The sequence below is a fragment of the Rattus norvegicus genome, chromosome 9 (assembly GCF_021556685.1).
Source record: "Rattus norvegicus strain SHRSP/BbbUtx chromosome 9, alternate assembly SHRSP_T2T, whole genome shotgun sequence".
NCBI lineage: Eukaryota > Metazoa > Chordata > Mammalia > Rodentia > Muridae > Rattus > Rattus norvegicus.
In genome coordinates this window covers 53,584,912-53,612,642 of record NC_141542.1, presented here as the reverse complement: position 1 = coordinate 53,612,642, position 27,731 = coordinate 53,584,912, and the positions used below count along the sequence as shown (strand labels likewise).

Below are 27,731 nucleotides of genomic sequence, written 5' to 3'. Positions count from 1 at the left end.
TTTTTTTTAATTGAATGTTTATTTCCAGACCTAAACCTTTATTGTTCAAAGGAGATCACAGATATCCCTCATCAAATCCTGAAAGTCCAGTGGTCATTTTTTATTCTGAGATTGGCCATGAAGAATTTTCTAATATTCACCACCAACTTATATCAAAAAGCAATGAAGGAAAAATTAATTATGTGTTCAGACATTATATATCTGTAAGTATTGACTTATTTTATAATTTCTTGAATATTAATTTGTTTAAAGTGACCTTAGAAGATTCTTTTCCTATTTAAAAATAATTTAATTTGAAATTCTTTTTTTTTGATAAGTTCAATATCTCTCTCTCTCTCTGCACTGTCTTTTTCTGTCTTTTTCACTCTTCTCCCCCCATCTTACTCCCTCTCCCTCTAATTTTTTTTTTTTTTTTTTTTTTTTTTTTTGAGACACAGGGTCTTACCGTGCTGCCCGGTTAGCCTCAAACTCACTATGTAGATCAGATGGATCTCAAAGTCATAGATAGAGATCCACCTGTTTCCCAAAGCAGGGTCAAAGGTGTATATTACCACACATGACATTTTTAAATTAATTAATGTTCTTACTTTCTCTTTTTAAAAGAGTTCATATGCCCAGTGTGTATGCCTGTATGCGTGTGTGTGCGTGCGTGCGTGAGCGAGCGTCACGTGTGTGTGGAGGTCTGAAGTCGATGTAATAGCTGCCTGATTGCTCACCACTCATTTTCCTCCATCCACCGAGGCACTCTCTCAGTTGAGCTGACGGAGCTACGTCCAGCTAGCCCAATTGCTCAGGGGTTTCCTTGTTCCCGCCTTCTGTGGGTCAGAATTACAAGCAAGCAGCCACTGCAGTCTGGTGCTAGGGATCTGAACATTGGTCTCCTGCTTGGTGGCAAGGGCTTTACCTGCTAAGCCTCTTCCTCGGTCTGCATCAGGTTCTTACTTGTACATAGGTGGTCCTTCCTTGCTTGCCTTTCCAAGAAATGTCAAACAGTTATTCTTAAAAAGTGGGGTAATTTTTTGGATTTTAATATTAGCTGCATAGAGTTAAGTATGATGGCTGATGCCTATAATCTCAACACTTGGAAGGCCGAAACAGGAGGATTACTGTGAATTCAAGGCCATCCAAAACTACATACCAAGATCCTATGTCATTTTTTATCAAAAACTAAAAATTGTGTAAACTTTTGTATATTAAACTTTGAGGTAGTCTTCCAACTGTACGTGAACCTTAGGGTATTAAGCGTTGAACCTGAGTCCTAATATATCCTGGTAAGCACTTATCCTACAGAGCTGTATTCGCTAGGGTCTCCCCGAGGGGACCTGTTTTGAAACATGGTCTTGTTGTATTATGTAAGAGGCTTTAGAACTCCTTCAGAAAAACTTTGAACTTGCAGTCTTCCTGCCTCAGCCTCCCTACTAGCTGTTATCACAGATCCAACTCACCAGGCCTAACTAGAACTGATCATTGAAATCTCCGTGTGCATTTGAGCTTTTGTGTTTGTGAGGTGTACATGGGCAGCTGTGTTCTCTTCTGGGGTCTGTCCTCACTGTCCACATTTTCTTTGTGAGATCTTTTTTTCTTTCTTTAAAGTGTCTCGACAGAGAATCTTGACTCTTGATTGAAATGGTGTGCTCTTCACCAGCAGAAAAGCAGCACACTGGGGCAGGAAATGCACTTTGGATTCTAATGCAGTCACGACTGTGTCTGTTCCACTTGCTGTCTTTCACAGGTGGCGTTAAAAGTTTTAAAAGAATGAGGGCAAAAGAAATGGAAAGGGGAGAGAGGTCACCTAAGTTCCAAGAAAGCAGGGCCTTTATGTAAATGTGTTGGGGGTGGGAAGCAAATTAAAACATTTGCCTCAAGTCTCACAGTGCAGTGTCTGACAGAAAAGACTAATCCGTACTCTATCTTACAAGTCCCTCTTCTTACTCCACACATTCTGTCCACACTCATTCGGAAGGTGTTAGCTTTCTCTCTATCCTTTTGAGAGTATGAAACGCTATGGGAAGGGGTCCTTCTTTAGTCATAGCTGACCCAGTAAGTTTGAGTTAGGTCCCTTGTATAAGAAAGTAATTCTTCCATCTCTTTCATTGTCATGGCTTTCCTGAGGGTCCTTTGGCCAGAGACTGACCTGGTTGGAGAGTGCTAGAGAGTGCTTCATGACCAGGAAGGATTTTTTCTCAGCAGGCTTTCATTATTACTTTAACACCCATACCCCAAGAGGTATGATCGAAGGTCAGAGCCCCAGACACTTTTGACCTTTCTAGTCTGCAGGAATGAGGCTGCCAGGGATGCCAAGGGTGGCTTTCAGCTAGGAGAGAAACTAGTTGTTTGCATTGAGGATTTTCCCCCTAAATTATGCAGCCAGTTCTGTCTCCTGTTCTTCTCATCCCTTTGCTCTGAAGAGGTAACTCCAACTGCCATTGAGGGATTGGGACGAAGACCAATCTGGTGTCTTACAGCTGAATTTGGAGTGTCAGATGTCACGGGAACCTCCTCCAGGAACCTGTCTAAAAACCTTAACTCTTAGATATAGAGAGGAAAGGGCTGCTGTCTGGAAAGATGTGAGGGAGGAGATGTTAGCCTAGGCAGGGAGAAGCCAGACATGTCCAAACCAAAGTCCATTAGGAATCTCTTGATGGGCTCATAGGAGTATCCATCTGCTGGGTCCTCATTGTTCTTATCACGGCCTCCATGGCTGACTGGACAACCATGAAACCAAGATCTATTTTCATGCACTTTGAAAGTGGTCGGATAGACTACAAATGGTGCGAAGTCCCTCTCAGATGGCTTCCAGAGAGGGACAGAGAGAAGAGATTTAACTATCCTTTTTTTAAAGTTAAAACAATACTGAGCCTGCCTCTCTTGGATAGGCATTGAAGTGTTTAATTGAGGGCTAGAGAGATGGCTCAGTGGTTAAGAGTACTAGCTGCTCTTCCAGAGGTCCTCAGTTCAGTTCCCAGTAACCACATGATGACTATCTCTAGTGTGATGTGGAGCCCTCTTCTGGCCTGCAGGTGTACATGCAGGCAAACACTGTATACATAATAAATATATCTTTAAAACAAACAAAAAAGAAGGTCTAGTTCTCGGGTCACTTGTGATTGAGGGAAGCTTTGGTTCCTTCTTTGCCAGTTCATCTGTGTGAGCATAAGCCAGAGGCCGGCTTGACCTTGGCTTTGCTTGGAAGCAGTGGTGAAATCCTTTACACTGACTGTCTTTGTAGAGTGTATGCTGGGTAGACTTCACTGGATGGTGTCTCTGGTCTCCCACAGTCCCCTGGGAGTTAGTTGCTAGTTGATCTTGGAGGGCAAGATCTCCCCTTAAGTCTGTCTGGCCACAGTAGTATAGCTTCCAAGTGTGGTTATTAAATATCCAGAGGATTAGCTGTACCTTTTAACTACTTGTTAGTAGTTCAGAAACCAGGTCTGTCCAAATAACTGTTGATGAGACACTCTTCTTAATGTGATTGCTAAACATTGACCTTACTCTTTTCGGTATCTTTTTATTTGGTGGAAGGGGAGGGTTTCTAAAAGGGTGGATTAAAGCAGAATTAATATAAAATTAAACTTATTTCATTGAGTATTTAAATTATGGAAGTTATGTGTCATAGTTTAGTAATGGTAGTTGGTGAGTATGTGCTAAGAGAATAAAAATTCCAAATGAAAATTAGATTGAGTAGAGACAGATATATTTATCAGCCCCCACCCCCCCTTTTTTGTCCTTTTATATTTTTGAGACTAGTTTCAATATAGTCTAGGCTGGTCTAGAACTCCAGATTCATCTGTGTCTGTCCCCCTGCCCCTGTATGTTAGAATTAAAGCTGTGTGCTGCTACATCTGGTCAAAGTCCAGTTTTTAATTGCTCCTTTCCAACTGACATACCCAGATCTCAGATTTTGACCAGGTTCACAGGGATTAATTCCCCCTGTGGAGTAAGCAAGCCTTGTGAGTGCATGTCTGAGAAAGCACGTGATTGCCCCAGAATAGTCATGCTACTTAGTATAGCACCAGTGGGGATGTCTTACCTAGGAGTCAGTGGTGTAGCATGTAGGCTCCAGCGCCAGCTAAGAGCATTGGTGTCCTTTCTTTCCTAGTGGACTTTATAGCACCTTCCAGCATTGTGAGATCTAGCCAGCTGTGAGGAAGCTTACTGGTTAGTTCCAGAACTAATTTCTCTATGTCCCGCAATGTGTCTGGTGTCTTTAGCAATCGGGTCTTACCCCTAGTAGGGGACCAAGAGCAGTGGCAGTCGCTTGTACTGTTGTGGGGATCTCTGAGGCCACCCTCACAAATAACTCACAGAGAGTGTCCCACGTTTGGCACAGGGGTTTTATTTAATATCTTTTGGAGTAGCACTGTCCATCTGTGCAGGGTACCTCTGTTCTAAAGACACAGGATTTTTAATCATGTATTTTTAGTTACTTTACAGAGTAGTAGGTTTCCATGAGGCTTTTCACAAACCTTTAGTTTTGTTTCTACCTTGAAATTCTTATTCCCAGAGTTGTGACAAGATTAAAATATAAAGGAGTCTAGGATTTCCTGTTGCGGTAAATATTAAAAATACCGGTTTCTTTTTATCTCGTGCTATTGCCAGCACCACAGGCCACATGGCATCTGCGCAATACCTTCATCTCAGCAGCGGCTGGTTCTAGCCTGTCCCTGCCTCATGCTGGCCCCCTGGAACTCTTACCTGGGTGGTCACTCCCTGGCGTTAGTTCCAGCACCAGAGCACCATATAGAACTAACATTAATCTATCTCAGCGACTCCACGCTGTTCCCAAGTTCTCTCTGACACAGGTGATCTGTGAGCCATTGCAGGGTGGCTCCTTGCCATGCTGGTCCCTAGAGTTAGTTCTTGCACCAGAGGGCCGTATGGAACTAACCGTAATTTATCTCTGGTTAGTATCTCTCCTGGCAGCTCTCTGCTAGCCTCAAACTCTGCCCACACTCCAACAAGCCCGAAAAATTCAAAACTCTAGAAATTTGTAATTTAACAATGACTTTATCTCAGATTTACTTAAATTTTACACAAAACATCCACACCATAAACTCATAGCCAAATGATAAAGATATAAACCTCCCACCTAGATTAGATAAATTGACCTGTAGAAATCCATCCCTTAAGAAATATACATAACTACCTAGGGCCATTTAAGACTTCCCAGGACTGGGTCGTCCTCCATCTCTATCTTGATTCTTCTCTTTTTCTCTTCTCTGTAAAAACTCCATCCCTATCCCACATTCTACTGTCTAATCATGGGCCTTGACCTAACCTGTGCTAGCCCTCACCTATATATAGACATCAGTCTACAATTTCCCAAAGAGGCAAACAAATTCTAGATTGATTTTGTTCACAAATAAGATGAATGTTTTCATGGTAGACAAGTACTTCTATTACTGTCGACTCCTCACTGTACTCTCTTGAATATATAGGTAATAACTTTATATTTCAATTGTTAAGATAATTTTTAAAAATTTGAGATTATAATAGAATTACATCATTTCCTTTTTCTCCCTCCAGCACCTCCTATACACTCTATCTTACTTCATTCACATTTATCCCATTTTTCTTATGTTGTTAAACACACAAATGCATATAAGCACACACACATATATACACACACACAACCTGCTCAGTCCATATGATGTTACTTGTACATACATATTTCAGGGCTGACCATTTGATATTGACAACCGATTGGTGTGTTCTTCCATGAAGTCTCATCAGTGTGGCTGCCTCTACGTGTCCTGAGCAGGGGTGGCACCAGTAGATGTGCTGCAAGGAGGGGCCTGCTGTGCCTCCTAACGAGCCAGATGGTGATGGTGGAATTCTTGTTCTGTTTGCAGAATCCCAGGAAGGAGCCGGTCCACCTTTCTGGCTATGGTGTAGAATTGGCCATTAAGAGCACGGAGTACAAGGCCAAGGATGATACTCAGGTGAAAGGTGAATTTGTAAAATAAGACCGAGTGTTCTCTTGCCTTCAAGTGTGAGCTAATAGGGAATTGGCTCCCATCTTGGTAAAGAGTGTGAGGACCAGTTCACACCTTGGTTTTGTCACATCTGAGTGGGGACCTTCAGCACATCCTCGAGGCCTGTATTTTGTCCTCTGTAATAAGTGGACAGTGCTAGGTGTTCTTTCTCGAGTGTCTAGGAGGAGAAGGGAAGATAATAGAAGTCTAGAATTTGGGGTGGATATTGTGGTGTGTGCTTAACAGTCTGAGTGCTGAAGCAGGAGGATTCCAGTTCAAGGCTGCCTGGCCTGTCCCCCAGACAGTAGAAACAAGGGGACACAGAACCAAAACAAAGCCCACGAAGTTCAGTGGGGTGTTTTTACACAAGTGATGTATGAGCCGTAGCTGTTGTCCATGTTGTACGTGTCACAAACTAGGCATTGCTGTGTGATTCTAGTATGAACATTTAAATATCCTAGGCCTCATGGATAGCTTCTGTCTTTATTATTTTTCGTCCTAGGAACAGTTTCCTTTGTACTCACATGCATAAATAAATGTACCTTTGAGAAGATCACTTTGACTGTCTCTTGTACTGCGCAGTTCTGAGTTCAGAGTCTTGTGTGTATTATGTAGTCCTCTGCTCTCCACCACTGAGCTGCACCCACAGTGTTTAATGTTTTTGTTGTTTGTTTGCTTTTCATTAAGTTATCTAGGCACATTAAACTATTCAGGCAAGTCTTGAACTTGATTCTCCTGCCTCAGCCTTCCGAATAGCTGGAATTATGGTGTCTGCCATTTTATTCTCTAAGCTTTTTTAAACATGAAATGAGGGATTTGAGTAGTGAAGCCAGTGGAAAATGGCGTGCTGTTCTTTCAGTGATGTTTAGGGTTTTCTAACTGTAAATTCTTCAGAATTTAACTGTGAAAAGATATTTATAATATTTAAATCTATTAATTTTGAAATTTTTAATGTAAAATATTCTAAGGCTTGAGAGAAAATATATTCTTATTTTGTCCAGGCACACAAGAAATATTAAAACATCATCGGTTTAAAAGCCTACATTTGAATGTTAATTGAAGCATTTGATATTTCTTTTTAACATTCGCCTGTGATGTTCCTTTGTACTTCTGTTCTGAGCTACTAGACACAGCTTTACTGTGTCTTTATAGGGACCGAGGTAAACACCACAGTCATTGGGGAGAACGATCCTATTGATGAAGTTCAGGGGTTCCTCTTTGGAAAATTAAGGTATGTTAATCATGACTAGGGGACGCCTCCCCTAGCTCCTTGCGTCTTCCTTGTCAGAGTTGCGGCTCTACTGCACTTTATATACATAATCCACAGTGAGAACCCATCTCGTTTGAAGTTAGGTCAGCCATTTCTAGTTATTCGGAAGCACCCTGCTATTGGATGGCACTGTAGTTACCTGCCCGTGGCTGAAGGGGCTTTCTTTCCTCTCAGTTGATAACAAAGTTACAGATCCTTGTTTTGAGTAACAGAAGAGAGCACATTGTTTTTTTGTCTGCACGGTTGGAAGTAGTGTGGATTTTAAATCAGAGTGACTAGGGCTATTTTCTTATGCTGAGCACAACCTGAAAAAATAAGCAGAAGCTTATAGTAGACTTAAAAACATGCAACAGAGGTAATGTTCCATCAGCCAAAGGGGAATTTTTTTCTGTAATATTTATTTGTTTGCTTGTTTGTTTAGGTTTTTTTGGGACAGGGTTTCTCTGTGTAGCCCCGGCTGTCCTGAAACTTGCTTTGTAGACCAGGCTGGCCTTTTTTTTTTTTTTTTTTTCTTATTTTCTTTTTTTCGGAGCTGGGGATTGAACCCAGGGCCTTGAGCTTGCTAGGCAAGCGCTCTACCACTGAGCTAAATCCCCAACCCCCCCCCCCCCCTTTTTAAATATATTTAATATATATAATATATATATATATACACACAGTGTCGCTGTCTTCAGACACACCAGAAGAGGGCATCAGATCCTATTATGGATGGTTGTGAGCCACCATGTGGTTGCTGGGATTTGAACTCAGGACAGTCAGAGCTCTTAATCCAGCCCCAGATGAAGACTGTTTTTGTTTTTTTAAAATCATATATGTATACATCACACAGCTTTCTGCCTGCATGTATGCCTTCAGGCCAGCAGAGGGCACCAGATCTCATTATAGAAGGCTGTGAGCCACCATGTGGTTGCTGGGAATTGAACTCAGGACCTCTAGAAGAGCAGACTGTGCTCTTAACCTCTGAGCCATCTCTCCAGCCCCCAGGCTGGCCTTAAACTCACACAGATCTGCCTGCCTTTGTCTCCTGAGTTCTGGGATTAAAGGCTGCAACACCATGCGTGGCCTATGTTATTGGTATTTTTTAGCAGGGTCTCCCTTTGTAGTCCTGGTTGTTCTGGAATTTTCTGTGTAGACCAGGTATCTCAGTCATGCAGAGATCTGACTGCTGCTGCTTCCTGGATGCAGGTCAATGATAAGGGGAGGTCATACCTGGCAGAAAAATTTTTTTAATTAATTAATTTTTTTTTTTATTTATTCACTTTATATCCCATTCACTGCCCTCTCCTGGTAACCCTCTCCCACGACCCTTCCCCCACCCTCCCTCCCTTCTCCTCTGAGTGGGTAGGGCTCCCCTGGATGTCCCTGACCCTGGCACTTCAAGTCTCTGCCAGGCTAGGCCCTACCTCTCCCACTGACCAGACAAGGCAGCCCAGCTAGAAGAACATAGCCCACAGACAGGCAACAGCTTTTGGGGTAGCTTCCGCTCCAGTTGTTTGGGACCCACATGAAGACCAAGCCACACATCTGTTACATATGTGTGGGGAGGCCTAGATCCAGCCTTTGTTATGTTTTTGGTTGGTGATTTAGAGTCTGAGAGCCCCAAGAGTCCAAGTTAGTTGACTCTGTTGATCTTCTTGTCGATTTCCTATCCCCCTAGGGGCTGCAGTCCTGAGAAGACGGTTTTAATGATTGAATTTGGTTCATAATTACACAGATCATTTTGTGAAAACATCATAATTTATAGCAGAAAATTACTCCTAACTGTGGTGACTTGGTACATTTTTTACAGTCTCAAATTCTGCTGTGTGGGAATTTTAGCTAAAAATTTGCAGTGTGTTGCCTTTTTAAAAAAATAAAAACAGGGGTTGGGGATTTAGCTCAGTGGTAGAGCGCTTGCCTAGGAAGCGCAAGGCCCTGGGTTCGGTCCCCAGCTCCGAAAAAAAGAAAAAGGAAAAAAAATAAAAACAACAAACAATAAATAACATGCTAGGCTTACTCTCATGCTCTTCAGCTTTGTGACACTTGGCAGAAAGAAACAGTGCAAGCACAGTGTACGCAGGTTTCCAGTTGTGGCTGCAGTGTCTTCCCTTCCGGTTGTGTACTGTTGGGTTGGCTCGCTGCCGTGCACACTTGCCTGTCATCTGGCTATAGTCAGGTGCCACCTTTATTGGATGAAGACTTTCAGAGCCACCTTTATTACTCTTTCTATGCTTTTTAGTTGCATTTATTTGTTTTGTGTGTGTTGTGGGGACAGTGCGTGAGTCCACGGCAGGCACATGGACCTGGCTCTCTCTCCTGCACCTGAGTCCTGGCGATCCGACTCAGGCTGTCAGGCTTGGTGGCCAGTCTTCCCTGCTGAGCCCTTTTGTCCGTTGGCTAATGCTGTGGTTTTATGTGCCCATAGCACAACAGCTTCATGGAGAATACACAACGTTAGCATGTGTCTAGAGGACAACGGTTGTGCTTTAAAATCCTTTGCCTGTACTGAGGGAAGTTCCCTAGGTGTGGGAGGGGGGCATTATGAAGATTAAATGGGAGTCCTTCACTAAGGGTACTATGAGAGAAAACAGTGAAAAGAACCGATTCTATTCTGTTTCTGTCAGAGAACTGTACCCCAGCTTGGAAGGACAGTTGAAAGAGTTCCGGAAGCATCTCGTGGAGAGCACCAATGAAATGGCCCCCTTGAAAGTCTGGCAGCTGCAAGGTAATGGAGGCTCAGCTCACGGAGTTGTGGTGCTGTATCTGTGGTGATAAATGAATGCAGAACTTGGGCTGGGGATATAGCTCAGTTGTTAGAGTGCTTGCCTAGCATGCACAGAGCCCGGGATTTGACTCCCAGCACCACACTGACCAGGATTTGAACTGGATGCCTGTAATCCCGCACGGTGACTAAGGCACAATTAGTGTTGTGAGTTCTAGGCCAACTTGAGCTCTAAGTGAAACCTTGTCTTGGGGCAGGGGTAGAGGGGTTGCAGAGTTTGAATGAAATCTACATTCTGAGAATACCACATCTAGATATTGGTTACACACACACACACACACACACACACACACACACACACAACTTTAAAATTGAAATATATTTTACACCACTTCCCCCATTTCTCTCCTGCAACTCTCAACCTCTTCCATGCCCCTTCTCCCTTTGTTCCCTCTCAGATTCATGGCCTCTTTTTTCTTGAATTATTCATACGTGCGCGCGCGCACACACACACACACACACACACACACACACACACACAAGTGCATAAATAGATAATGTGCTGTGTTTGTGTAGCGTTGCTTGTGTATGTAAGCTTCAGGGCTAACCACTTGGTTTTGGATAACCAACTGGGGGCTCATCCCCTGGTAAGCCCAATTCTTCCTTTTTTACATGTTTGTTGTTGGTGTATAGAAGAAAATCTATCAAGTTTTCTAAGTTGAGTTTGTATCCCGCCACTTTGCTGAAATTGTTGACCGGTTTTTGTTTTTAAGTTTTCCAGTGGACTTTGGGATCATGTCATCTGCAAATAGGGACAGTTTGGCCCCTTTTCCTATCTTTGTCCCTTCCAATTTCTTACCCTTAACCTTATTGCTCCAGCTGGTGTTTCGAGCCTTTAATTGAGAAGGTGTGGAGATAAAGGACAACCCTGTTCCTTTCCTAGTGTTGATGTGATTTAACTTTTTCTTCATTTAGAATAATATTGGCTGTGTGTTTGCACATATAGCCTTCATTGTGGTGAGGTATGGTCCCTCTAGGGTTAGTTTCTAGACTTCATGAAGCCATGTTGGATTTTTTTCTAAATATATTGAGATGGTCATATGACTTTTTGTTTATTCGTTTTGAGACAAGGTTTCATCATGTTGTCCTGGCTGGCTTGGAACTCACTATGTAGACCTCGAACTCAGATCCTGCCTGCCTCTGCTTTCTGAGTGCGGGGATTAAAGGTGTGTGCCACCACGCATGCCTGGCTAGCCATGGTTATATGACTTACTACATTTATCTACTTGTATGTGTTGAACTACCCCTGTAACTTGGGGACAAAGTTCACTTTGTCATGGTGGATAATCTTGCTGACTGCCTTTGTGGAATTGCAAGAGTCTTAGTGAGGACTTAGGGATATATTTTCTTCATGGTGATTGGCATGGAGGGCTCTTTTTTGTTGTATTTTTACTTTGATATTGAAGTTTGGACATTCTCCTTCTGTTTGTATAATTTTAAATAAGCTTAGGAAATACTGGCTTAGAGCTTCTTTGAAGTCTGGTAGAGTTCTGTGGGACTCCATCTGGGCCCGAATTCTTTTTCATTGAAAGACTTTAATTACTGCATAAAATCTTCTTACCTGTTACAGGTGTTGATCTTTTCTTGGTTTAACTTTGGTGGTTTTCATGGATCTAAAAATCTGCCCATTTCTTTTACATTTTCCAACTTAGTGGAATTTGGGTTTTTAAAGAATTCCCTCTCATGTGGCCCTGAATTTCTTCTGTTGTAATGTTTCGCTGTTCATTTTTGATTCTGTTAATTTTGGCTATCTCATTCTTTCTTTTGGTTAAGTGGGCCAAGGGTCTGTCAGCCTTGTTCAATTTCTCCAAGAATCAGCTTTTAATATTTGCTTCTTTGTATTGTTTTCTTCATTTCTATTTTATTACATTCTGCTCTGAATTTTACTATTTTTTGCCATCTTCTGGACTTGGGTTTTGTTTGTTCTTGTTTTTCTCAATTCTTGGGTTGTGCCATTAAGCCATTCATCTGTACTCTTTCTAATTTTGTAAGGTAAGCACCTATAGACTTTTGTTGTGCTGTCTTTTCATTTTTATTTAGTTTAGGAACTTCTTGATTTCTTCTTTGATTCATTCATCATTCATTAATGCGTTTTGTAATCTCCATGAGTTTGTGTACTCACTAGAGATTTGTTGGCTGTTGATTTTAAGTTTCGTTGTTTCTATTTTTCTGAATTTGTTAAGATTTGTTTTGTGTCCTAGGATGTGGTCTGTTTTTGCCAGGCTCCCATGGGCTCAGAGTAGAATGTATATTCTCTGGTGTTTATGTGGAATCTGTTAAGATCATTTGATGTATGACATTACTTAATTCTCACGCTTCTCTGCTGAGTTTTTTCTGTTGGAGAGAGTGTGGTATTAAAATTGCCTACTCTTATTAGGGTGATGTTACTCTTTGTCTTTAATTTGACTAGTAGGCTTTTTTATGAAATTGGGTGCACTAGAATTTGATGCTTAGTTATGATGTCCTCTTGGTTAATTACTCCCTTGAGTAGGGTGAAATACCCTCCTGCCTTCGCTTAGTCTAGACTGGAGTCTAGGAGAGCCACGGCTGCTTGCTTCTCCTCCTCACCCTCTCTTGTTGACAAGGTGCTTTCCTTTAAAGCTGAGGTGAGCTTCCTGTACACAGCACATTTGTGGGTTTTGTTTCTTCATCCATTCAGCCAGTCTGTGTGTTTTGATTGGGGAATTGAGACCGTTAATATTTACAGTTATTATTGAACAGTGTGTGTTGATTGCAGTCTTTTTTCCTTTAAAGTTTATGTTCTTTTTTTTTTTTTCTTCTTTTTTTTTTTTTTTTTTTTTTTTTTTCCCGGGGCTGGGGACCGAACCCAGGGCCTTGCGCTCGCTAGGCAAGCGCTCTACCGCTGAGCTAAATCCCCAACCCCAAAGTTTATGTTCTTAGTTGTACTTTTTGTTTTGTTAATTATGACATTGATCTTTCTACAGACCTCAGATATCTTTATTCATCCCTCCAGTCTGACATTACTGCTGGTGGTATTAACTTTAGGGTTGGTTTGCAAAAAGGAATTCTTTTAGTCTTTTAATGCCACAGTTTTTTTCTCTCCCTCTACCATGGCAAATCTTTTGGTGGACACAGTAGTCTAGCTTAGCACCCATGGCTTCTTAGAGCTTAGTGTGCATCACTCCAGTGTATTCTGGCTTTCAAAGTTTCTACTGAGAAATGAGCTGTCAGTCTTTCTGGTGGGCTTTCCTTTATATTTGACTTGCATGTTTTCTCTTGTAGCTTTCATACTATGGGAGTGTTTTCTGGTCTTGTCTTTTTGGTGTCCTATGTACTTCTTGTATCCATGTCTATTTCTTTCCTTAGTTTGGGGAAGTTTTCTTCTGTGATCTTGCTGAAGATCATCTAGTCTATGCCATTGACCTAAGATTCTTCTCCGTCATCTATGCCTATAATTTGAAGATTCAAGTACCTCAGACTTCAAAGACAGAATGGTTAAGAGAAGAAAGGAAATCCCCTGTAAGCACATAATTAGCTTCAGGGATACATGCACAGCTTTTTGGGATCAGATACATAATCTTGTAATACGAGAAATAGGTATCTTGTTTATGTTCCTTTATGTATACATTTAAAAAATCTTAAGTGGCAGTTTTTAATTCTAGGTTTATACTTTTTTTTTAGTAGTGCTGACGGTTAGATCTAGGCCTCACATTGGGTATGCACTCTGACACTGAGCTATAACCACGGTCTTGCATACATTTTTTTTTTTTTTCTTTTTTTTCGGAGCCGGGGACTGAATCCAGGGCTTTCCGCTTGCTAGGCAAGCGCTCTACCACTGAGCTAAATCCCCAACCCCGCATACATTTTTACAATTTACTATCACTGCTTAGGTAGGCTGGTGTGCCATAGTGCCTATGTGGTGGTTAGAGCACAGCTCTGTAGAGTTTAGTTTGTCCATGCGGCTTGCACTGTAGGCATCAAGTGCATCTACTCCCTGAGCCTTCTAGCTGGTCTTCTGTATGCATTTGTACACAGTTCTTAAACTGTGGAACCAGGAATGATAAAGCCACGTAAGGGTAGAATATATGTGCACTTTTCTGTTCTAAAGAATATTCCAAACTATTCTCAAGATGTTTTCCCTTAGGTCACTGACTATATTTTAATGCTATATTTATAATATATTGTAAATCCAGATGACGACAGGATTTGGCTCAAGTTTGCTTTTGCTAAATGTGTTAGCTAGCCCACGGCCCTAGGATTTTATGGATGTAGATCATGAATAACTTGGTAAAAACTCCAGGGTCCATGAAGTGAATGAGGTCTGAACTAGGCCCAGGGCACTGTCTGCAAGAGTTGCATTCTACGGCATCTTCACCCTCAAGGGATTGTGGGTAGTATTGGGACTTGGTCTACCATCAGTGTCATAGATTCCTATGTTCTAACATCACACTTGCTGTTGTGCAGACCTCAGTTTCCAGACTGCTGCCCGCATCTTGGCTGCTCCTGTGGAGTTAGCTCTGGTGGTGATGAAGGACATTAGTCAGAACTTTCCTACCAAAGCCAGGTAAGGTGTGCCAAGGTTTTGCTTCATGGCTCCTTAATATTGTTTCCAGTTATCTTCATGTTTGCATAGAACATGACAGAGCTAAAACGCTTGGAATGGAACCTATTAGTAAGTACTGCTGTGATTAGTTCTTTTCCCAACATGACAACTGGTGGGTGTGTGGTTGAAGAGTGGGATTTAGATGCTCATCGCTCTGCCCCACTTAGGCCACATCAGCTAATCCACAGTCTGGCCCACAGTGCCACTTTGAATCCTGATGAAGAGGGCCTTTGTCTAGGGCTCAGTGACAGAACACTTGCCTCATGGGCATACGGCCTGGGCTTAATCCTCAGTACTGATGAAAAGAGGAGAAGGGGATTCAGGACGCTAACTTAGAAACAGCCTTATGGAGACTGACTCGTTTATCGTAACAGAATGAATTCTGCATTGCTACCTATTCCGTAATGTTTCTCTGTCCTGTGAATGCTAGGCAAAATTGTCTAAAAGCCAAAGTCTTGGAAACTTACAGATGTATGTCTCAAATATCTAAAGTTTAAATTATGGATGGAGAGTTTTGTAAGAAGCTTCTTCCTCACCGTGCAGTGCCTACGTAAGATTTCTTAATGCATCGTGCTTCTAGAAGATACACACAGACAAGGTCCAATCCCCACCAGAGGCCTTAATAGGACCAGCAGTCGGCCTTAGTGCATTTCTGCTGGCTAGTGCTGTCTGAGTAGCGAATGTTACATCAGGAGTAGGGCCACACAGTCAGTAAGGAATTGGAAGCAACTGGACTTGTCACGTAGTGTCACCATGCAGCTTTCCACATCTGAGGGGTGAATGCATTTGCCAGCTCTACAGCCATGAGGTTTACTTAGTTCTTATTTTTGTAACTTATCGAATCACGTTTCATATCTAAAAATAGGGAAATTGAAGACCTTTATATGAAACGCTAAGCACTGATTGTATTTTTGTTTTTTTAGAGCAATAACAAAAACAGCTGTGAGCGCACAGCTTAGAGCGGAAGTGGAAGAGAACCAGAAGGTATTACTAACTGGTAGAAAATACTCAGAATTCTCAACCGTCTCTCCTGTGTTGTATCTTTAAAAAAAGGAAGAAATTTAAATTAAATTAGTGGCATTTAATAGTATTCCTCTTAGTAATACTGTTATTATATAGTGTTTTTTATCAAATTTGTAGCATTTTGTTTAAGGAGAGGGTGTTTGGGGGTTCAGTCAACATGGAGTGTGGGCCTCTTGAGCAGTTTTCTTTTAAGCCTTTTCATTCCTGCCTGACACACTCCACTCGGGAGCTGGGCTTGGGGGAGCTGGGCTCTTGTCCTCTCTTCCCACCAGCCCCACACGCAGCGCCCGGAGACTGCCGGACACTCACTACTCACTCCACACCTACTTATCCCTCTTGCTCCGGAATCCGTTGGCCTTTCTCTGTCTCTTCTCTTTGCCATACGGATTGATAAAGAAAAGGCAGATCTGTCTCCTTCCAGGCATGTCTTTAGAGTTGTGGGGGTAAGAGGAACCCCCATGTTCCGTTAACCTCCTCATTCATTCATTCATTCTTGGTTTTTCAAAGCAGGGCTTCTGTGTTCTGTCTTGGAACTCTGTAGATCAGATTGGTTCCGAGACTGACTTCCCTTTGCCTCCCAGCTGCTGAGATTAAAGGCGTGTGTTGCTACACCTGGCTTCAATTAGCCATTTTTTACTCCCAGATTTCATTATGTGTAGGATGTTAGTTAATTAAATAGATTTGAGAAAGAAAGAGACCAAATCTTTTCACACATTTATTAAATTAAAATCATCCCCACTTGTGGTGGTAATTACACCTGTAATCTCTGAGTATAGGAGTAGAGGCAGGAGAACCAAACTTCAAGGCCATTCTTGGCTATGTAGTGAGTTTGAAGCCAGCTTGGGGTACATGAGGCTCTGTTTCAAAAATTAAATAAAAACACTCAACTTAGTAATTGTATGTATTTTTAATTTTCAGAATAGCGATATTAAATATTCCTTTGATTTTATGATCCCTTGTTTATTGCTCTAAAAGCAGTGGGATCTGGGAGAATGAAGCCTAAAAATGAAGTGGACTAAAGTTTCATGCTCTAGCCAGTTTTATTCAGAGTGTCAGACAATTTGTACTCTCAGGATTAAGAATAGTCACAAAGTGTCCAAATCATAAAGGCAGCCACATGTGGCCAAACCATGTTTCCCCGAGAGGCCTGTAAACAAGTAACAGTAGGCACCTGTGATGAATGACGTAAATCACTCTTAGCCACCACACCTGGGAGGAGCCATGAACTCACCTGTGTTAGATCTCACTCTACATAGGAGCTACATTGGGTTACGTGCACAAACTTAGAGTTAGTCTTTCTTCCCGTCTCAGGGGCCCAAGAGAGGAGAAAATTTGAATTCTTTTCTATTTTATTTTATTTTAAGTGTGTGTGTGTGTGTGTGTGTGTTTGCATATGTGTGCGTGCGCGTATGAGTATATCATATATCATGGTATCATGGCTCACTGTCGAGGCCATTCTTGTCTTCTCCCTTATGGAGGCAGGCTGTCTTGTTTCTGATGCTGTGTATGCTCCAGCCTGTTTGCGCCTTGGGCTTCCTGGCTGTGCTGTAGGTTGCTTGGGTTTATAGATGTACACTGCCACATTTGGCGTCTCACATGCATTCTGTGGAACGACTTGAGCCGGCTTGAGGGCTAGTCCTCTGCCTGCCATCCCTTTCCCTGGGCTGGAATTCTAGTCCCCAGCTGCTTCAGCTCTCCGTCCTTTCTTGGGTTTTGCGTTGTTGGGCTGTTTTTAAGCAAATTTTGTTGTTTTTCATATTAAGCCTCGTATGTTTTAAGTTATAATTACATCGTTTCCTTCTTTGCTTCCCTCCCTCCCACCTCCCCCTAATTTGTTCTTTCAGATTTATAGTCTCTTTGGTCATTGCTGCATATGTAGATGTGTGTTTTCCACAGTTTTGCGTTGCTCTCATCTTGTTTTCTGATTGATGCTGCCATGTCTGTGAAGCATGAGACACAGCTCCTCACTGTTTGGTTTTCCCGCACAGTGCTGGGACTTAAAAGTATACTTTTTCCTAGTCCTCTGACTGCACTGTCCAGTGTACTGCACACTGCGCTGTCCAGTGTACTGCACACTGCGCTGTTTAGTGTACTGCCCTCTGTGCTGTCCAGTGTACTGCACACTGCGCTGTCTATTGTACTGCACACTGCGCTGTTTAGTTTACTGCACACTGTGCTGTCCAGTGTACTGCACACTGCACTGTTTAGTGTACTGCACACTGCGCTGTCCAGTGTACTGCACACTGCACTGTTTAGTGTACTGCACACTGCGCTGTCTAGTTTACTGCACACTGTGCTGTCCAGTGCACTGCGCACTGCGCTGTCTATTGTACTGCACATTGTACTGTGGTGTGTATATACAATCAACAGCAGTATCAGAATGGAGTCACATCAGCGTTTCTGGCAGGGATCAGGTAGCATAGTTACAGTGCATTGGACAGCCTCTGGAGCACACTCAGTAAATGCTCTTGACCAGGCCTTGCTGGCATAGGCAGCTGTGGGTATTGGCTTCAGCACAATAATCCAGAATTCCTTGGTTTCTTTGGTTTGAAGGCTTAAGCAGGGCATGGTATTTAGAAACCCTTCTTCCAGTCCTCTACTTCATCAAGGGGACCTTGTGTTGCTTGCCAGCTCAGCCTTGATTGGCATCACAGTCGGGGAAGGCAACAGAAACATAAAAAGGCAGAGCTTATGCACTTTAATCTGGCACTTGCAGACACAGGTAGGGGAAATTCCAGAGCCCATGTGCCTTGACAGATAGAAGTGAGAATCCTCCTGAGACACTGATTATAGATAGCTTCTGCCTTCCTTTTAAGGCCCTTTATAAAGGACTTTCATTGTTACTAAGACAGTGAACAAACATATACATTCCATTGGAGTCCCGCATAAGGCCTAACTGTAAGCTTTAGTTTGTTGTAATCCAGAGAATTACTGGAAAAGAAACCCCAAAGAATAAATATCTACTGTATTGTGGGCCAAGAAGAAACATGTTATTTTAAAAATTAACAAGTAGAGATAAGATTTGTTCAGTTAGTCCTATTTATATTCTGTTGTGTGTGAGGGAGAGGTGTGTGTGTGTGTCTGTGTGAATTGTGTTTGTGGAACACATTTTTGTGAGTACACATGCATTTGGGTGTATGTGTGTACAAGAGCTGGAGGTTGATGTTGTGTGTCTTTCTGAATTCTCTCCACTTTGTTTACTAAGGCAGGGTCTCTGACTGAACCCAGAACACACACATTCGGCTAATCTAGGTAGCCAGCTTGTCCTTGGGAATCCGTCTCTCCCAAAGTGCTGAGATTACAGTCGGATCCCCATGCCTGCCTACCTGCCTTCCTGTGGGTGGGTCGGGGGATCTGACCCCCAGGCCCCTCTTGCATGGGAGACACTTTCTTTATCCACTGAGCCACCCCTTGGCCACTCTTGTTTTCTTTTCTGATACATGACCTTCAGTGTTGGTCATGCTTCATATGCCCAACGTTAGAGAAGTCGTCTTACCATCAGAATGCAGAGAGGAGGAGAGGATGGAAGATGGAGGCCCAGTAAAGCAGTGTCTTTGCTCACTGTAGTGGGCGCTCATAAGGGTATGTGGGGAATATAGAAGCGTGTTTTAACCTAGCCTAGGAATGTCAGGATGTATGTGGGCAATAAAGCCAGGAGCAGCAAGCTTTGCTAAATCTTCTCTTCCTGCCTTTGTGTGTGCTTTCAGTATTTCAAGGGAACTATAGGATTACAGCCTGGAGACTCAGCTCTCTTCATCAACGGACTTCATATTGATTTAGACACCCAGGATATCTTCAGGTATGGATAATACAGTTTCTCTCTCTCTCTCTCTCTCTCTCTCTCTCTCTCTCTCTCTCTCTCTCTCTCGTTTTATAGCTGACATGTTCAGGTTCATGTTTCTCCTCGATGTGGCCTGAGGGAAGGCTCATTGCTCGTGATGCTTGCAGGAGGTGGGCCCATGCTCTGATGGGGGCAGCATGATCCTTTCCGTGCTGTGGACCAGGGCATGTGCTGCAAGGGTGGAGTGTTTTTAAGGGTGAATCCTTGGAGGTGTAGTCACTTGATGTGGACCTCTGGCCTCTTCCCTCACGTGCTTTCATTCGCAAACATGTAAATTACATATACACACATATGTACTGCACACAATATGAAGTATAAATAAAGACCCATGAAATGTCTCAGCAGCTGATGTCATGTGCAAGCCTGAGAGCTGTGTTCAATCCCTGGAATCCATGTATAGGTGGAAGGAGAGAACTGAATCCACACACATGCAGACACAGTCACACACATCTTACACACAGTACATGCAATAATTAGTAAAAAAAAAAAGTACATTTATTAAAACAAAACCTGTGGCATAGGGCTAGGAGATGGCTTAATCAGAGAAATGCTTGGGCCTGAGATCCGACATAAAATCTAGGTTTTGTGGCACACACCATGACCCTACTGCCAGGGAGGTGGAGACGGGATCCATGGGGTTCTGACCAGCTGTCTTGACGGATCAGTCAACTCCAGATCAGTCACAGACTCTACTTTAAAAATACAGTGGCGAGCAATGAAAATCCCAACATTGACTGCTGGCCTCCAAGCTCATATACAGGAGAACACACATGAACATAAGCATGTATACATACTCACATACAATGCAGTATAAAAGGAGGGCTATTTCATTACTTATACAGAGGTAATTAAGTTTATACTGAGAGATGATCTGCACATCCGCTGAGAATTTAAATGAGCAGTACCAGGAAAGCTGCCTCTGTCCTGTGTCCTCTGGTCAGGTGAAACGAGGGAAGAGCTCCATCTGTGTGTGTGTGTGTGTGTGTGTGTGTGTGTGTGTGTGTGTGTGTGGGTTGAATGTTGTGAATTTAATCCAGGGCCTCATATGCTAGGCAAGTCCTCTGCCCTTAACTAGACCCTTTGTTTTTCTGGCAGTCTGTTTGATACTCTGAGAAATGAAGCCCGGGTAATGGAGGGTCTACATAGACTAGGAATAGAAGGCCTTTCTCTACATAATATTTTGAAGCTCAACATCCAGCCGTCTGAGACTGACTACGCAGTAGACATCAGGAGTCCTGCTATTTCCGTGAGTTTTCATTTAGAGTGGGCTGAGGCATTCTGGTCTCTTTACAGCTTTTTAATTTGTGTTTTATCAAAGATATACAAGTGCTTATTATGTGAGATTATCTCTGTCATAAGATGTGAGATTATCTCTGTCATAAGATGGGCATGTGCTTTCCTGTCTGTCTGTCTGTCTGCCTGTCTGTCTGTCTGTCTTTCTCTGGGTTTAAAGGCATGCACTACCATTCTGGACAGAGATCAGTTTTTACATGCCTTAAAGAGTTGTCTTCCAACCACTGTGAGAAGTATTCTTTCCAGGACTGGAGAGATGCTCAGCAGTTAAAACACTGCTCTAGCTGAGGACCTGAGTCCACATCTGGTGGTTCACAGTCACAGGTGACTTCAGCTCTTTTTCTGTATTGCATTATATTCACAGGATTCACATGAACATCTCGGGAAATGCACGTTCTTCCAATTGTGTCTCAGTTTTCTGTGACTCTGTGACATGTGTAATTTAAAACTATTAGTCCAGCTTTTATTTCCAGTTAGTAGCCTTATTTAAAAGGCCCTTATTATCTGCTGTGTGATCTCTGTCATCTGTAAAAAGAATGAGGGGATGGTGGCTCTTTGTCTTCTCCCCATGGTTTCTGTCTGCATTTATTTTGGAGGCATTTTGTGGAAAGAGAAATGCTATACTGTACACCAGGCACGCCAATCCTGCATCTCTCCAGCCTCATGAATCCCAGGACAGCCACTACTGCAGCTCAGTGTATGCATAGATGTTAGCTTTCGGGCTGCCTGTGTGTACACTCCTTGTCTGCATTCTGTCTTGGTCATTGAGCCATTGCATATTCTGACGTATATGGTTTGATTTCTGACAAATAGGTTTTGCTTATAAAGGATAAAGAAAATAACATACCACGGAGATTAATGGCCATGTGGCCCATCACCATGCTTACTAAGATATCACTCTGTGGGGGCTGGGGATTTAGCTCAGTGGTAGAGCTCTTACCTAGGAAGCGCAAGGCCCTGGGTTCGGTCCCCAGCTCCCAAGAACCCAAAAAAAAAAAAAAAAAAACAAACCAAAAAAACACCCTTTCCTCCCCAGCTTGCTTTGGTCATGGTGCTTCATCTCAGCAACAGAAGCCAAAACTAAAACACCTCTGAATATCTTAAATGTTCAGCTGTAAGAGCAGAAATGATGCTATTTTTTAAAAGAGAAGTTAAATCTTAAAAACTAAAGCAATAGGAACCCTCATTCAACATTAGTGTCTGGAGCTCTCAGTTTAGTCTCATCAACCTAATAAAACTGAAGACCTTTCAAACCATCAAGTACTCTAGCTCTGATGAATTACACCATCCTCACCAAGTCTTAAAAGAAAAAGCTTGTTAAATAAAAGCTTGTTAAATTTGCTTGATTTGTTTTGTTTTTTTGAGACAGGGTCTCACTATGTAGCTTTGCCTGGCCTGGAACTCACTGTGCAGGCCAGGATGGACTCAAACTCACAGAGATCTACTTGCCTCTGCCTCCTGAGAGCCCTCCTGAGAGCCGGGATCAAGGGCGTGGGCTTCCATACCCAGCAATATGAATAATTTAAAACCATTATTAAAATGTTCTTAATTACCCGACTTAAAAAGACTTTAATTGTTACTTGCTACATGCTGGGCCCTTGCCATTTATAAAGAGAGTGTGAAGAGCGGAGCCCTAAGAGATGGTTACAAAAATAAAATTGGGGTTACGGAATGAGACACCAACAGATGCACCAGACTGTGAAAATACTTTTAAAACACTTAAAAAGAAATAAAGGTATAAAATTAGAGGTAGAAGGATGCACCCCAGCCTCAGGAAGGAAGGAAGGCGCTGCCTGCAGGGAGAAAAGGCGTAACTAGGAAGGAGCTGAGAGAGAGCTTCAACTGAAAGAGCTTCCCTCCAAAAAGTAGCAATGATTCCACAAAGTGATATCTTTTTTTTTCCTTTTTTTCGGAGCTGGGGACCGAACCCAGGGCCTTGCGCTTCCTAGGTAAGCGCTCTACCACTGAGCTAAATCCCCAGCCCCAGGAAAGGGTGTATTTATTTGGCTTATACTTCTCTAACATTGTTCATCACTGAAGGAAGTCAGGACAGGAACTCACACAGGGCAGGAACCTGGAGGCAGGAGCTGATGCAGAGGCCATGGACAGATGCTGCTTACTGGCTTGGTCCCCATGGCTCACTCAGCCCCTCTTACAGAAGCCAGGCCCACCAGCCCAGGGATGGCCACACCCACAATGGGATGGACCCTCCACCATTAATCACTAATTAAGAAAATGCCCTACTGCTGGATCTAATGGAGGCATTTTCTCAATTGAGATCCTGTCCTTTCAGATAACTCTACCTTGTGTCAAGTTGACCTAAGACTAGCCAGCACAGAAAGCATATGGTAATAGTCTCTTCACCAGCCATCTTTCCTCTCAGAGGTGGCAAGCAGGATTGCTGTGTGTCCTTCCAGAGTACTCTGCTCACACAAGCAGGAGCACGTCTTTGCATTTCCCTGGCTCTCCCTCATCCACAGCGCAGGCACTTATTGTCTCTGTGCTTTCCTTTCTGCCTCCTGCTGTTATAGACACTGCCAGGTGGACTCTCTGGGACCTTCCTTTACATGTGAGCAGTCAGCTGGGATCCATACCTGGATGTGGAGTACTTAGTGGTTCTAGTCAGGTCTTATGAGTGCTGCCGACATCACTCTGCCCTGAGTGTTCCTGTGTGCTCTGTATTTTTGCCCAGTCTTAGGCATTGACAAACTGTTTACTTTTTCCATTTTAATGAATGAAGTTTCCTTGTGTATCTGTTTACGTTTCACAAACTGTGATGCTGTCTGTGTTGTGTTTACTGGTCACTTAGGATTCCTATGTAGACTTACTCTGCTTACTCTTGTCTCACTTCCTGTGGACTTCTTTATTTTTTAATTGTATTTATTGCCAGTGGTCTTTAGTTGCTTGTTTTGGTTGTAAATAAGTACACCCGTTCATGGCTGTGTTGCAGTTACTCATGTTTCTATTCAATCTTTGTGTATTTGAGAATAGTGTTGCCTTGTATGCTCGTGTATTTTCTGGAGACAAGGTTTTATTTAGCTCTGGTTGGCGTCAGTCTCTGTGGTCATGACAGATGATGGTCGAATGCCTGATTCTCTTGTCTCTACCTCCCAAGTGCTGGCATTAAAGGCATGTGCCACCTTGTCTTGTCTAGTGTGATTCTTAAAGTCTCATTAGTTATCGTTTTTCCTCAGTGACTAATGTGTATCCTGTTGTGTGGTTTGTTTTTTTCTCATTCAAGTGGGTCAACAACCTAGAGGTTGATAGCCGATATAACTCATGGCCTTCAAGTTTACAAGAGTTACTTCGCCCCACGTTTCCTGGCGTTATACGGCAGATCAGAAAGAACCTACATAACATGGTAAGTAGAGTCCTTGCCACTGTCCCATGTCGGCCACCCGGTAGCTGCCGTCCTGTAACTGTCGTTCCTTGCTGTCTCTTCCATCACACGTAGCATGTTCACACTTCTCTGTTTCTGTGCACAGTGTTTACACACAAAGGGCTTTGGGATATGCTCATGTCTCACCAGTGTGACAGCTCGTGTTGCTGTGTGACACACGCACCTGCACCTCATCCGTAACTGAAGCTTACACTGGACCACTCACCAAAGTCTCATATTTTAAAACGTTGTTTTTCTAGAGCAGTTTTAGGTTTAGAGATGTGTTAGAAGTTTAAGACAACTTTTATTTTTTATTTTTATTTTTATTTATTTATTTTTTTTGGTTCTTTTTTTCGGAGCTGGGGACCGAACCCAGACAACTTTTATTTTTTACTCAAAAGATCTGTGACTGCTCTTCTTTGTCATGTATTTGAGTGTATGTTAATACGCTTCACTTTATTTCAAGTTACAACTCAGACAAAAGATTAAAAGAGCTCAATAGAGTTTTTTATCTTAATCCTCAGGAAAAAAAGCTAGTGGGCTATGTGAGATTGTATTTGAGACATGAACGCACCAGTTTAAGTAGGGCGTTCTAGTTGGCTTCCTATTGCTGTGACAAACTTCATGACCAAAAACAACCGGGAAGGAAAGAGTGTGTCCCCTCTTACAGCTTATAGTTCACTGTGAACAAAAGTCAGGCCAGGGACTCAAGGCAGCACCTGAAGCAGAGACCATGAGGGCACTTCTTGCTGCCTTGTTCTCCATGACTTTCTGATACAATCCGGGACCACCTGCACAGGGGTAGCCTGACCCATAGTGGGCCAGGCTCTCTCACATCAATCATAAACCAAGAAAATGCCCCCACAGATTTTCCTACAGGTCAGTCTGATGGAGGCATTTATTTTAATTGCGGGTCCCTCTTCCCAAATTTCTGTACTGTGTGTCATGTTGACACAACAGTTACCACAGTTGGCCTGTCATCAACTTTACACACAAACACATCACTACTAAACCATCAGCTTGGCTTTCTGGTCTGATCCCAAGATGTTATGTTAATATTAATATCACAATATTAAACATAGCATATCATTGGAAGTCCCAGTCTTTAAAATTGCTAACATTTAATTTCTTTAAAATATCTTTCTAAATGTCCAGAGTCTCTCCAATAGTAAGCTCCTGTAAAATAAAGAGTAGATTATGTGCTTTCTTGATTCAAGGCAAGAACCAATCACAATTTCATTAAAGCAAACCTAAAATTCCACAGCATACATGTAGTTCTTGATATCTTAGTTCTTGGTATCTCAGACCTACCCATGATCCTCTGGATTCCAAGGGGCCGAGTCAGTGCCACTTCCCAGCTCTGCATCTGCAGCACATGCAGCTTGTTAGTGGCACAGGTCAGTCCTCCACAGCTGCCACGTTCTTGGTGCTTGTCTACTCTCCACATCTTTGTGTTGGGGTCTCGGGGACCTGGGCTGCATCTTCGCCAACAGCCTACCCTGGGCTCTCTTTGGGGCTGCTGACCTTGGCACATGGTGACTCCTTGAATTCTGGGGTCTCTACTGCAGCTGAGGCTCCCCTTGCCCTCTCATGGAGTTGCCACTCTTCAGGTGGCCTTCAGGACCTCTTCATACCTTCAACAACTGTACATCACCCAGTTTGGCTGCCAGCATGAAAGGCAGCATTGCCCCACTCTGGACTACAACTTCTGTGTGCTGACCCTGAGGACATTTTCCAAGCTCCCATAATGGTTCATTAAAGTCTGAGCACTAATGAGTTTTTCAACCCAAACACTTACACAGTCCTCCCTAAAACAACATGGTCAGGTTTGTCACAGCAGTAGACCATTGTCTGGTACCAGTTTCTGTCCTATTTGCTGTTATGTTAATAAACACCATGACCAAAGCCAACTTAGGGAGAAAAGTTTTGTTTCCTCTTACAGCTTAAAGTCCTCGTGCAAGGAAGTCAGGTCAGGAGCCTGGAGACAGAACTGAAGGAGAAGCTTGTTCACTTTGCTTTGTTCCACAACCCAGCCTAGTGCCTAGGGATGACGTCACCCACAATGTGCTGGGCCCTCCTACATCAACCATTAATCAAGAAAATGCACCAGAGGCTTGCCCACAGACCAGTCTGTTGGAGGCTTTTTCCAATTAAGGGTCGTTCTTCCCAAGTAATCCTAGCTGTGACAAGTTGACAAAACCAACCAACATACAGGGTCACTTAGAGGAGCCCCGGCAACTTCCCAGTGGCTGTCTATGTAAGAAAAAGTCTCCCTTCCCCACCAGCCGTTAACTGTTTCTAGCCCCTCAGGTAGAGGCAGGGCCTCTGAAGCTCTAATATCTTAATTCCTCACATTTAGTAGTTGAGTTCAGCTGCTAATTAAACCTTCTTACCTTTCTCCCCGCTTATCCCATGGTTCCCTGTGTGAGAAAGATTGGGAAGGAAGGTTCCTAGCTGATCGCTCCCCATCATTTCTGTGTCTCTTCCCTCTTCCTCCTGTGGAAGAGAGAGAGGCAGAGGAGCCATGGTTGCCTTGAAGCAATCTTCTGTACTTCTCTCTCCCCCTTTTAATTTTTTTTAAAGATTTATTTATTTATTATATATAAGTAAGTACACTGTAGCTGTGTTCAGACACACCAGAAGAGGGCATCGGATCCCATTACAGATGGTTGTGAGCCACCATGTGGTGGTGGGATTTGAACTCAGGACCTCTGGAAGAGCAGTCAGTGCTCTTAACCACTGAGCCATCTCTCCAGCCCACCCTTTTTAATTTTTTATGCATGTATTTATTTATCCCGAGTGTGAATGCGTGCAGGCCTGCACGGGCCACAGTGTGTATGTAAGTCAGAGGACCGTCTGCTGATGGATCTACTTTGTGGACCCAGAGATGGAACTTGTGGGAATTGGTGACACACAACTCATAGCCAGTCTCCTCAACTCCCAGTGCTACAGCCCTTTAATGCAATTCCTCATGCTGTGGTCATCCCAACCATAAAATAACCGTAGTTTTGCTACTGTAGTGGATCATAATGGAAATATGTGTATTTTCCTATGGTCTTAGATGACCCCTGTGAAAAGCTCATTTGATGCCCAAGAGTTCTTGACCCACAGGTTGAGAACCACTGCACTAAGCCATCTTGCTAGTCCTGTGATTTTCTCAGTCTTCAGACTACCCTTCTTTCAAAACTCAGACTCTCTTTATTACCACATGAATGAATTTTTATTCTTTGATTTAATTTTTTTTTTTATTTTAGGTAATAGTCAGTGTGTCTCAGGCTGCTCTTAGCTCATTATACAGTGGAGGTAACTTTAAACTTGAGATCCCTATTTCTACCTCCCAGGTGCTAGGATTACAGAGTGCAGCACCAAGCCTGGTTTTGTGGAGTGCTGGAGGTTGACTTCAGAGCCTCTTGTCCACTTGGTGAACATTCCACCAAATGATTCACAGCCCCATTCCAGAGACTTCACTGTGAGGATGTGCACGACCATCATCTCAGGGCGCCTTAGACACACACAACTGAAAGGCAGGCTCTGAGTTCCACGGTGGGAGAACTGACAACACTGACATTCGGTGGTTATTGTAGAGCAGGTACCAGGAGGCTGGAAGGAACACCAGTGTTGTCCA

The 27,731-nt window shown here is 43.0% G+C and overlaps 1 protein-coding gene across 2 annotated transcripts in view; it reads left to right on the top strand.

Moving 5' to 3' along the window:
- Uggt1 (UDP-glucose glycoprotein glucosyltransferase 1) overlaps positions 1 to 27,731 on the top strand; it is a 113,222-nt gene that overhangs the window by 25,062 nt on the left and 60,429 nt on the right. For both annotated transcript variants that reach the window (XM_087564676.1, NM_133596.2), the window contains exons 6-14: positions 29 to 203; positions 5,853 to 5,949; positions 7,128 to 7,206; positions 9,849 to 9,949; positions 14,432 to 14,531; positions 15,494 to 15,554; positions 19,301 to 19,392; positions 20,530 to 20,680; positions 23,969 to 24,088. In XM_087564676.1, coding sequence (XP_087420802.1) covers positions 29 to 203; positions 5,853 to 5,949; positions 7,128 to 7,206; positions 9,849 to 9,949; positions 14,432 to 14,531; positions 15,494 to 15,554; positions 19,301 to 19,392; positions 20,530 to 20,680; positions 23,969 to 24,088 — 976 coding nt within the window. The remainder of the gene's footprint in view (positions 1 to 28; positions 204 to 5,852; positions 5,950 to 7,127; positions 7,207 to 9,848; positions 9,950 to 14,431; positions 14,532 to 15,493; positions 15,555 to 19,300; positions 19,393 to 20,529; positions 20,681 to 23,968; positions 24,089 to 27,731) is intronic.